Source organism: Balaenoptera physalus (genome assembly GCF_965194825.1).
Source record: "Balaenoptera physalus genome assembly, chromosome: 3".
Taxonomy (NCBI): domain Eukaryota; kingdom Metazoa; phylum Chordata; class Mammalia; order Artiodactyla; family Balaenopteridae; genus Balaenoptera; species Balaenoptera physalus.
The window spans coordinates 149,418,120-149,431,142 of record NC_138890.1 but is presented as its reverse complement, the minus strand read 5'-3'; the positions used below and the strand labels follow the sequence as shown (position 1 = coordinate 149,431,142).

The 13,023-nt window shown below is 41.1% G+C and overlaps 1 protein-coding gene across 1 annotated transcript in view; it reads right to left on the bottom strand.

Moving 5' to 3' along the window:
* Positions 1–13,023, bottom strand: part of ADAMTS12 (ADAM metallopeptidase with thrombospondin type 1 motif 12) — a 405,596-nt gene that overhangs the window by 163,697 nt on the left and 228,876 nt on the right. Inside the window, 2 exon segments of the mRNA XM_082453678.1 lie at positions 1,111–1,194; positions 1,980–2,176. Coding sequence (XP_082309804.1) covers positions 1,111–1,194; positions 1,980–2,176 — 281 coding nt within the window.

The window sequence follows — 13,023 nt, the reverse complement described above, 5'->3', positions numbered from 1 at the left end:
GAGAGTGACACAAGGAAAAAAATGGAAAGGTGGATGGAGGCTAGACCATGAATGCCTCTGCAGGACGCAGTAAGAAATGCTGAATTTGTTCTAAAAACAACATAAATCCATTAAATAGTTTTGCTCAGTGGAGCAACTCAATTTGTATTTAAAATTGCCATTCTAACTGCTACGCAGAGATTGGATTAGGGTGCTGGGGGTGTCAGGGAAGGCTTAAAATAGGAAGAGCATTTGGGATCTCACTGTGATAGTCTAGGCAGGATATGATATAAGCCATAAACCAACACAATGACCGTGGACATGATGAACAGTGGGTGATTTTGAGATATACTTTGAAGGTAGGAGCACGGTGGGCCTTGCTGTGGAACGTGGAAGATAAGAAAGGAGGGAAGCAAGAGTGACTCCCAGGCTTATGTAACAGTGCACAATAGCACCGTTTACTGAGATGGGTAAGATGGAGGGTAGGGGAAGGGTGGAAGGCAGGGCTGAGATGATTCGGGCAGGGAGTAATCGAGAATTCCACTTTGGACTAAGTTTCCAAGTTCAAGTGGATTAGAACACATCCAGGTTGAGATGTCAAATAAACAACTGGATGTAAGTCTGGAGCTCAAGTAGGAGGTCTGGGCTTGAGGTATCAATTGAGTCTCAGCATACACATGCTCTCTAAGTCTCTGAGAAGAGATAGAATCCCCAAGTAAAAGCACAGAGAGACAAGTGGGCCCAGATCCGAGAGACATGTATTAATATGCAAGAGGTAAATAAACGGTATAAAAGGTTCAGTATTTCCATGTCTCTCCTAACTTTTATTGAAATCACCCAGCCATAACATGATTTAGTCTGTTTCCACTGTGGAACATTCTCAGTCACTGTTGTCAATCTGATTTGTGAGTTACTAGATACAAAGGCTGTCAGATGATTTCAAGTATGTATATCTTGGAAACGTTCTCTATCTCCCACTTGACATCACCAAATTCCCAAGAAAATAACACAGATGGGCTTCCAAACATCTTTCTGGTACCCTCTTTCTTGTCCATCAACAGCTCTTCTGAAGGAAGCAGGTAGGGAGTGTGAGGTCCAGGTCACAAGACCGGTGGGGAAACCATTCCTTACCTCTTCTTCTTCAAGTAGAATGAGCCGAACCACAACGATGTGAATTGCATTGCCAATGCTTGGGTTATGGAACAACCCGGTGACCTAGAGTCAGAAACGGAAAACCGTTAGCCTCACATGAACAGAGAACAGATAAATGCTGGAGGAGGGGAAAAAAACAGAACTGTAATGTACTTGAAATAATTCCTTATCTTATAGATCAGGAATTTTTGGTGGAGTGCAAAGATGAGTGAGATATGGCCATGTGGGAAAGCAGAAAACATTACAAGGCAAAACGGAAGCTTCAAATTAGGGGTCATTAACTTTATTCAATTCTAGCTCCAACTACCTTGAAGAAATCATGTTCTAGTTCTTTGCCTCAGTTTCCTCACTTGTGAACTTATATAAATCAGTGAGGAAAAAATCATACTAAAATGATTGAGTCACTTGATAAGTAACTAGTAGAAAATGTACATGATAAATTATAAGTTTTCCTAGGATACATGTTTTAAAGAGAAAGAATAATTTGTCCTGAATTATCTAGGCATGGAATATATTTATAAATATAAATACAAATATATATATATATATATATAGATAGATAGATATAGATATAGATATAGATATAGATATAGATATAGATATAGATATAGATTAAAAGGACCAGGGAATTCCCTGGCAGTCCAGTGGTTAGGACTCTGCGCTTTCAGGGCCAAGCGCCCAGTTCAATCCCCGGTCAGGGCACTAAGATCCTGCAAGCCGTGCAGCCAAAAAAAAAAAAAAAATTAAAAAAATAAAGGGATCAAAAGAAGGTTTCTTATTTGGGGAATGGAGCATCTCTAATGGTATCTAGTCACCAGCTGCCCCTGTCCCAACGTGGTCTGACGTACCATGTTCATGATGGTGAGGATATAGGACTCCACATTCTCGCTCCCATGGTACTCAATCATCTTCGTGTCAGCCACCACCAGCGTCTCCACCCACCTCTCCTTGCTGATGGAACGCCGAGAGAGGCTTCTGCCGGGCAACTTGCTCCTCTCCCACTTCTCTCGCTGTAGCTCTTGCTTCTGGGAGGTGCCAAGACTGTCTAAACATTAACCAGAAGATAGGGGGTTCATTCTCTATATCTCTCACATATTACTCACTTATGTTTATAACGATGCAAGGCTGTTAAGTTTAAGTTATGTTTAATAATGCGTGAATATAACGTTCTTATCTATTTGACTGGAATGGAAGAAGAGATCAGTTTAAATGAATATGACCAAGATAAGTGAAATTGGAATATGACAGGGAGGTTCAAATGTACTGCTCTGAAATAATTATTACCTGTTTCATTAAATAGGTCCCTCATTAAAAAGATATTATAATCAAGAATGGGAACTTTCTTCTCCTTCTCCGGCTCCTCCTCCTCTAAATTATTCAGGGCTTACTGAATGCAAGGCAGGGTACTAGGCTTTAAAATGCTAAGTTGTAGGACTTCCCTGGTGGTCCAGTGGTTAGGGCTCTGCACTCCCAGTGCAGGGGGCCCAGGTTCCATCCCTGGTCAGGGAACTAGATCCCGCATGCTGCAACTAAAGATCCCGCGTGCGGCAATGAAGCTCCCTCGTGCCTCAACTAAGACCCAGTGCAGCCAAATAAATAAATAAATATTTTTTAAAAAAAATGCCAAGTTGTTTATCCTCATGAACATCTGAGGTGCATACGGCTATCTCCATCTTGCAAATGCGGAAACTGATGCTCAAAGCGGCTGGTTAAATAACTCCCCAAAGTCACACAGCCCATAACATCAGTGGAAGAGACAGGATTTTCTATGCCCTAAAATCATGCATTTTCATATACACCACACTGTCTCCCACAGAGTAAATACGCATAAAACTGCAGAAATGTAAGCTGGAAAAGCTGCATGTGGTTCAGGATATCCTAATTCACGAAGGTATTTTTAAAAAGCTGGAAAAGATCTAGCAAAGCACAGTAAAACTCTCAAGGTGACTCATAGGTTTAAGTATGGAAAAGACAATATATGAGGATCATAGTCTGGAAGGCAAACCCCAGAAGAGGCTATAGAATCATGGAGAGAATTAGAATCATTCTCAAACTCCCAGAAGTTTGAGAAGCACCTCCTTGAAACTTGAAAGAGGTCTATTTAAAACCAAAATAAGAATAAAGTGCTACTTCACACATTGGGAAGCTTAACCCAAGTGGTGGTCAAGTCTAAAAGGTCTCAATGGGCTCAGAACGGTTTAGGGAGTTGACAAAAGATCAATTTACCAAAAGAGTAAATGAGGAAAGGAGCCTGGGCTGATGGAGAAGCAGAGTCTCCGTCTTTGAAGACTTCTATCAGGAAGACAGCCACACACCTGCTACCTACTCTCATCGGCACCCTGGACCGCTGGCCGGGGCAGAACAGGACAGCAGAACAGCAAACCTCACACCCCCTTCCTCCTCTCTGGTGATGGCCACCCAGCCTCAGCCTGAATACTTCCGGTGCTGGGGGCACGCACCAACCCACAGTTCTCTCCTGCAATGAGCTGGAATTTCCACTTATTAGTCTGGTCCTGTTCTTCCGAGCCGTCTACACCTCCCCCTGAGGCCCTGCCTCAGACATGGAATAGGGACAACTAAAACCATATCCTTCCCTCTTCCCACAGTGCCCTCTGGATTGTACAGCTGATGACACTGGTTTGCTATGTAACGCATCCTGGTTCCTCAGTTTTGCTTTCTACGTGAAGTTAGAACACGCTACACTGAGTAATATTTACAAAAGAAATGACATATGACCATAGGGCTAAATAAATTCAAACTCTATTATTGTTAGTTTTCCTTGAAAATAATAAAGCTGTACTTTGATATAAGACTTTTGAGAAATAATTCAGGATTGCAGAAACCTTAGGGGGAAGTGCTGTGAAGACTTACAAATGGGGAGACGGTTAACCCCTCATCTGCGGTAGAACAACTTTCTATCTTCCTTCTCCATTTACTTTGCATGGATAAGTATGACTTCCCTAAGGACCCTCCAGAGAGTTGATTGATGGTTTCTAACTCTGCACCCCTACTGACCTCCTGTCTCTCACCCTTTCACCTCTTTCTGAAGCTCATGGGAACATCTTCAAACTACAACCTGTTTCCAAATCTTTCTGCACAAGCCAGGGAACCAGCCACCCTGAGCCCAGGTGGGGGTCTGTGCTTCTGGGAGGGGTGTCAGCAGACTGGGCCAAGTAGAGGAACCTTACCAACATGGGTGAGGTGCAATCTCCTTCTCTCGGTCTCCTGTCCTTGCCGTGTGGGGATGGGTCTCCTCCAAGGTGCAAGGATGCTCAGTGCTCTCCACGAGCTCCCGTACCCGGGCGACCCAGTGCTCGGTCAGGACTGGCAGGAGGCCGGCACAGGTAAGACACTGGTAGAATAAAGGCGATTTCTCTGCTTCCCCCAGTCCTTTCTTTCTTTTCTCACTTCTCCTTCTCTACTCTCCCTCCTCTACCTTTTATCTCCTTGATATTAAGAAACAGAGTTTAAAGCCCATCAGGTTATCTTCATTTTTCCAGCAAATAGGTGAGTCACTCAGTAAATGGTCTTGTAGGAGGAAACATGGAAATGAGAGACAGGGTCTGGTAAAGACATATATCAAAAAGTTTTCAACAAGACCTACACCAAGCACTTGCTAAAGGCCAGATCCTGTGCTAAGCACTCTATACACAATGCTTCATTCATTGCGCCAGCGAATCCACCTGGTATGCCCTAATATTATCACCGTAGTACAGATGAGGAAACCAAAGCTCGAAGAGGTTAAGTAATTTTCCCAGAGTCACGTAGTAAACCACAGAGCCTAGATCCAGCCAAGTCTGTCTGATGACAGCAACAACAAACATTTATGGACCAGGCTCTATGGGCAAGCCTTACTCTACCTTCCTATGAATAGAGGCAAAGAAATAAGTGACATGATCTTTGCACTTATGTGACAGTCAATCTAACTGTGGGTAAGATAACAAGAACATATGAAAATGTCATGATCAGGTTTCAAATAATTCCCAAGGAGAGAGATATCAGTTCTATTACAGATAGTGCCAGAAGTGGTGGGATTTGAATTGGGCCCTGTTGGGACTGAGTTGGGACACAGGACTGCACATATCCAGGCTGACTTTGCTGAGTCCTGAGGAAGTCATCCCAGACTTGGCTAAGAAATTTTATAAACTACAAGAACTCAGCTCTACACATTTATCTTCAAGGCCTGATGACAAAGCCGGACAGTCCTTCGGGGGCAGGTGAGGTGCCAACAATTCTGGGAAGCTCCTATCTCCCCACACCCCTACCCCACTGTCCCTCAAACACACACACGTACTATCTTAGCTCAGGCTGCCACAACAAAATACCATCAACAGAAATTTACTTTCTCACGGTCCTGGAAGCTGGAAGATCAGGATGCCAGCATGGTCAGGCTCTGGTGAGACCTCTTTTCCTGGCTTGCAGACAGTTACCTTCCCACTGTGTGCATGTGGAGAGAGAGAGGGATCTCTTTTTCATCCTCTTCTCATATGGCCACCAATCCAATTGGATTAGGACCCCACCCTTATGATTTCATTTAACCTTAGTTTCCTCCTAAGAGCCCTATATCCAAATACAGTCACACTGGGGGTTAGAGCTTCAACAGGGGAAATTCAGGAGGACACAGTCCATTCCATACCAGACACACTCTGTTTAGAGATCCCTCTTCTGGGCTGGGATAGCTTCTGAGCACTTTCTACCCTGCTGTGATATCCTGCTGCTTGGGGAATGTCCAGTGAGGCTTTAAGTACCTAAAAGGACAGAGCTCCATTAGCTTTGTATCCAGTGCCTAATACTGTGCTTGGCAAACAGTGACACCCAATAAATGCTTGATGCATGGGTGAAGGAAAAACTAAAGATGAATTAGAACAGATTTATGAATCACAAATAAAGAAGAACTGCAAGAGTTGTTTACTTTTCTCCCTGAGAGGACTGTTTCAGTTAGAGGATTCTCCACACTGAGATTGGGAAGTGTTTGTTTTAAGGGAAGAAATCTAGCCAAGTGGGCAGTGTAAGTACAGATGATTTCCAGTCCTGACACAGGACTGACTTCCCTAAACCGGAAGCTAAGGAAGAGGAGGGATGTGTCCAGGGTCCACTGAGATGTCCAGGACACCCTGAACACTAGCACAGCAGAGGCCCTGAAGATCCCTGGGAAATACAAATAATTCAGCTTTTTTTTTTTTTTTCTCTTTTCTCAAATGCTTTAGGCAGCTCTTCACAAAGCTTACTCTCATTTAGAGCTTTCTCAGGTAGCAGAGCCTTTAAATGCCGCCTCTCTCTTAGACTCAGGGTCACCTCCAGACAGGAACAGACCAAGCCTTGAGGAAGTTGCCTGGAGGCGGCTCGAGTATTATCAGGTAGCAGGGAAAGTGAACACAGAGCAGAAGACTCTGGAAATTATAGTTTCCTGTACTTTCAAGGGTGCCTTTTTAGCATGCTGGTAGCTTCTAGAAGCTACCTCTTCTGCTTAGGGAATTGCTCCAGGCTCTGTCTCCTAACCCAGCTCAACTCCTCCCTCATCTGGATTCTCTTCTGCTGCCTCATACGCAGAGCTCCCACGGAGAAGGAGGATTTCTGACTAGCTTAGAACTGTTTACCATTAATTGGAAATTGGCCATGAACTATACCGACTGCCAGGTTTGAGATCCAGTTTCCCCCAGGAAGATCCTCTCAAGTTAATCTTTGCCAGGCCACTCTCTATAGCTTCCAGATAAGTGAGACCTAGTACCCTTGTTCCCACCTTCCTGCCACCAGCACGAGTGAGTTTCCTGAAACACAACTCAGCAAGCACACAAACACTAACGGCCACCTCTGACGGAGCGCCTGTCAAGAGCCAGGCCTGTGATGAACATTTTGTCAGATCTGACATTTATTACAGTCACCCTTCGGTATCCACAGGGAATTGGTTCCAGGAGCCCCTGCAGATGCCAATATCCATGAATATTCAAGTCATTTATATACAATGACATCATATTTGCATATAACCTATGCACACCTCCTGTATACTTTAAATCATCTCTAGAATACTTGTAATACCTAATATAATGTAAGTGCTATGTAAATAGTTATAAATACAATAATATGCTATGCAAATAGTTGCCAGTGAGCAACAAATCCAAATTTTGCTTTCTGGAATTTTCTGGATTTTTTTTTCTTTTCTGGAGTATTTTCCATCCAAGGTTGGCTGAATCTGTGGTTGGCTGAACCTTCAGAAATGGAGGGCCAACTGTATTTAATTCTCAACAAGTTTTGAGATAAGTCTTATTATTGCCATTTTTAAGTGAGAAAAATGAGATTCGAAGAGGTTATATTTATTCAAATTTGTTCAAAGTCCCAGCCACTAAACAGCAGGTGAGCATTTTAGGTGAGTCAGTCTGAATCTTATTTAGATTGGTGGCATAGAGATGGGGGTGGAATTCCCAGGCGTCACTTGCCTGGAAAAGGGAAGAAGAATGTCTTAAGTCTGACAGGGCCTAGACACCTTGTCCAGGCCCACTGTTGACTCACTCCCTATGGGCCTGGCCTGAACCACTTCTGCACTGAGCCACTTGCAAGTCCCGTGACCATGCACAAATGTTCTCATCACCGCTCCCCCCAACTCCACCTCAATGTAATGAGGAAAATGAACTGAACTCCTACTTTAAAATTTTATTTCACTTATGGAACCCTTTCTTCAAACAAAGATTATGCAAAAAGCAAAGAAAAGAAAGTGGCTGTGATCACTGGGTTGTGGCAGATGACCCTGAGGGGCATTCCACACAACACAACTTTAAGCCACCAGATGCCACCATCACTCAGGGACCTGTCAGCTCTGATGTTGTCGGAGTTGAGCCAACACACCTTTCCATGGCCCACGCACAACTGTCAGCACTTGGCTGCCATCACACACTTGCAACCAGATCCCCTTCTTGGCAGAACACTGTGGCCTTTCCCAACAGAGCTGAAGGTCAGTGCTGGAGCCATGTCCTTTAGCAATGATGGCTGAGCTGCCAGACGTGTTCATCTCTTCAGGCTGGCTTTGGATAGATTTACAATGCCTCAGCCAGGGAGCTTATTTTCACTAAAAAAAAAAAAAAAGTTTACCTCATTCACTGGGGACTAAAAATATTTTTACACTTCGGTAATAGATTATCCATTTCTCAAAACTGGTCACTATTAAAGTAAAAACAGCTGTCTTTAAAGACAATCAAGTGCAGTTCCATAAACTAAGTGTTAGTAACTAGTATATGTCAAAAGCAAGAACCCCCCAGGTTTAGGACTGTAGACATAAATAAGAGCACCAGAAAAAATAAAATGAAATATACTCTCCAAAGGCTGACTGGTCTTGCCTTACAAAGCCCTCACTTTATTCAGACATGCCAAAAAAAAAAAAAACAAAACAAAACCAAGAGGAAATGATGGACCATTTTGGAAATGTGAAACTTCCCAAAATAACAACATAATCAAATCAAGTATAAGTGAAAGGGAGGGTTTAAGATCTCTCTGGAGAGTCAATCAGAAAGAGAATTTATAAAACAATTTAAACCATTAGTATATTATTTAATTAAATAACTTATTTTTTAACATCTTTATTGGAGTATAATTGCTTTACAATGGTGTGTTAGTTTTGGTTTATAACAAAGTGAATCAGCTATACATATACATATATCCCCATATCTCCTCCCTCTTGCGTCTCCCTCCCACGCTCCCTATCCCAACCCTCTAAGTGGTCACAAAGCACCGAGCTGCTCTCCCTGTGCTATGTGGCTGCTTCCCACCAGCTATCCATTTTACATTTGGTAGTATATATAAGTCCACGCCACTCACTCACTTCGTCCCAGCTTACCCTTCCCCATCCCTGTGTCCTCAAGTACATTCTATACGTCTACGTCTTTATCCCTGTCCTGCCCCTAGGTTCTTCAGAACCTTTTTTGCTTTCTTTTTTTTAGATTCCATATATATGTGTTAGCATACAATATTTGTTTATCTCTTTCTGACTTACTTCACTCTGTATGACAGACTCTAGGTCCATCCACCTCACTACAAATAACTCAATTTAGTTTCTTTTTATGGCTGAGTAATATTCCATTGTATATATGTGCCACACCTTCTTTATCCATTCATCTGTCAATGGACACTTAGGTTGCTTCCATGTCCTGGCTATTGTAAACAGAACTACAATGAACATTGTGGTACATGTCTGTTTTTGAATTATGGTTTTCTCAGGGCATATGCCCAGTAGTGGGATTGCTGGGTCATATGGTAGTTCTATTTTTAGTTTTATAAGGAACCTCCATACTGTTCTCCAAAGTGGCTGTATCAATTTACATTACCACCAACAGTGCAAGAGGGTTCCCTTTTCTCCACACCCTCTCCAGCATTTATTGTTGGTAGATTTGTTGATGATGGCCATTCTGACTGGTGTGAGGTGATACCTCATTGTAGTTTTGATTTGCATTTCTCTAATGATTAGTGATGTTAAGCACTCTTTCATGTGTTTGTTGGCAATCTGTATATCTTCTTTGGAGAAATGTCTATTTAAGTCTTCTGCCCATTTTTGGATTGGGTTGTTTGTTTCTCTGATATTGAGCTGGATGAGATGCCTGTAAATTTTGGAGATTAATCCTTTGTCAGCTGCTTCATTTGCAAATATTTTCTCCCATTCTGAGGACTGTCTTTTCATCTTGTTTATGGTTTCCTTTGCCGTGCAAAAACTTTTAAGTTTCATTAGGTCCCATTTATTTATTTTTGTTTTTACTTCCATTTCTCTAGGAGGTGGGTCAAAAAGGATCTTTCTGTGATTTATGTCACAGAGTGTTCTGCCTATGTTTTCCTCTAAGAGTTTTATAGTGTCTGGCCTTACATTTAGGTCTTTAATCCATTTTGAGTTTATTTTTGTGTATTTTGTGTATGGTGTTAGGGAGTGTTCTAATTTCATTCCTTTACATGTAGCTGTCCAGTTTTCCCAGCACCACTTATTGAAGAGGCTGTCTTTTCTCCATTATACATTCTTGCCTCCTTTATCAAAGATAAGGTGACCATACGTGTGTGGGTTTATCTCTGGGCTTTCTGTCCTGTTCCATTGATTGATATTTCTGTTTTTGTGCCAGTACCATACTGTCTTGATTACTGTAGCTTTGTAGTATAGTCTGAAGTGAGGGAGTCTGATTACTCCTGCTCCGTTTTTCTTTCTCAAGATTGCTTTGGCTATTCGGGGTCTTTTGTGTCTCCATACAAACTGTGAAATTTTTTGTTCTAGTTCTGTGAAAAATGCCTTTGGTAGTTTTATAGGGATTGCATTGACTCTGTAGATTGCTTTGGGTAGTACAGTCATTTTCACAATGTTGATTCTTCCAATCCGAGAACACGGTATATCTCTCCATCTGTTTGTATCATCTTTAATTTCTTTCATCAGTGTCTTATAGTTTTCTTCATACCGGGCTTTTGTCTCCTTAGGTGGGTTTATTCCAAGGTATTTTACTCTTTTTGTTGCAGTGGTAAATGGGAGGGTTTCCTTAATTTCTCTTTCAGATTTTTCATCATTAGTGTATAGGAATGTAAGGGATTTCTGTGCATTAATTTTGTATCCTGCAACTTTACGAAATTCATTGATTAGCTCTAGTAATTGCTGGCAGAGTCTTTAGCATTCGCTATGTATAGTATCAAGTCGTTTGCAAACACTGACAGCTTTACTTCTTCTTTTCCAATTTGGATTCCTTTTATTTCTTATTCTTCTCTGATTGCCGTGGCTAAAACTTCCAAAACTATGTTGAATAATAGTGGTGAGAGTGGGCAACCTTGTCTTGTTCCTGATCTTAGAGGAAATGGTTTCATTTTTCCACCATTGAGAACGATGTTGGCTGTGGGTTTGTCATATATGGCCTTTATTATGTTGAGGTAAGTTCCCTCTATGCCTACTTTCTGGAGAGTTTTTAGCATAAATAGGTGTTGAATTTGGTCGAAAACTTCTTCTGCATCTCTTGAGAAGATCATATGTTTTTTATCCTTCAGTTTGTTAGTATAGTGTATCACATTGATTGATTTGCGTATATTGAAGAATCCTTGGATTCCTGGGATAAAACCCTCTTGATTCTAATGTACGATCTTTTAATGTGCTGTTGGAGTCTGTCTGCTAGTATTTTGTTAAGGATTTTTGCATCTATGTTCATCAGTGATATTAGCCTGTTGTTTTCTTTCTTTGTGACATCTTTGTCTGGTTTTGGTATCAGGGTGATGGTGGTCTTGTAGAATGAGATTCAGAGTGTTCTTCCCTCTGCTGTATTTTGGAAGAGTTTGAGAAGGATGGGTGTTAGCTGTTCTCTAAATGTTTTGATAGAATTTGCCTGTGAAGCCATCAGGTCCTGGGCTTTTGTTTGTTGGAAGATTTTTAATCAGTCTCAATTTCAGTGTTTGTGATTGGTCTGTTTATATTTTCTATTTCTTCCTGGTTCAGTCTCGGAACATTGTGCTTTTCTAAGAATTTGTCCATTTCTTCCAGGTTGTCCATTTTATTGGCATATAGTTGCTTGTAGTAATCTCTCATGAGCCTTTGTATTTCTGCAGTGTCAGTTGTTACTTCTCCTTTTCCATTTCTAATCCTGTTGATTTGAGTCTTCTCCCTTTTTTTCTTGATGAGTCTGGCTAATGTTTATCAATTTTGTTTATCTTCTCAAAGGACCAGCTTTTAGTTTTATTGATCTTTGCTACTGTTTCCTTCATTTCTTTTTCATTTATTTCTGATCTGATCTTTATGATTTCTTTCCTTCTGCTAACTTTGGGGTTTTTTGTTCTTCTCTCTCTAATTGCGTTAGGTGTAAGATTAGGTGGTTTATTTGAGATGTTTCTTGTTTCTTGAGGTAGGATTGTATTGTTATAAACTTCCCTCTTCAATCTGCTTTTGCTGCATCCCATACGTTTTGGGTCATTGTGTTTTCACTGTCATTTGTTTCTAGGTATTTTTTGATTTCCTCTTTGATTTCTGCAGCGCTATCTTGGTTATTAAGTAGTGTATTGTTTAGCTTCCATGTGTTTGTATTTTTTATAGATCTTTTTCCTGTAATTGATATCTAGTCTTCTGGTAGCATTGTATTCTGACCATAGCACTGTGGTCAGAAAATATACTTGATACGATTTCAATTTTCTTAAATTTACCAGGACTTGATTTGTGACCCAAGATATGATCTATCCTGGAGAATGTTGCGTGAGCACTTGAGAAGAAAGTGTATTCTGTTGTTTTTGGATGGATTGTCCTCTATCAATTAAGTCCATCTTGTTTAATATGTCATTTAAAGCTTGTGTTTCCTTAATTATTTTCATTTTGGATAATCTGTCCATTGGTGACAGTGGGGTGTTAAAGTCCCCTATGTTTGTGTTACTGCTGATTTCCCCTTTTATGGCTGTTAGCATTTGCCTTATGTGTTGAGGTGCTCCTATGTTGGGTGCAGAAATATTTACAATTGTTATATCTTCCTCCTGCATTGATCCCTTGATCTTTATGTAGTGTCCTTCTTTGTCTCTTGTAATAGTCTTTATTTTAAAGTCTATTTTGTCTGATATGAGAATTGCTACTCCAGCTTTCTTTTGATTTCCATTCACATGGAATACCTGTTTCCATCCCCTCACTTTCTGTCTGTATGTGTCCCTAGGTCTGAAGTGGGTCTCCTGTAGACAGCCTATATATGGGTCTTGTTTTTGTATCCATTCAGCCAGTCTATGTCTTTTGGTTGGAGCATTTAATCCATTTACATTTAAGGTAATTATCAATATGTATGTTACTAGTACCATTTTCTTAATTGTTTTGCGTTTGTTTTTGTAGATCTTTTCCTTCTCTTGTGTTTCCTGCCTAGAGAAGTTCCTTTAGCATTTGTTGTAAAGCTGGTTTGGTGGTGCTGAATTCTCTTAGCTTTTGCTTGT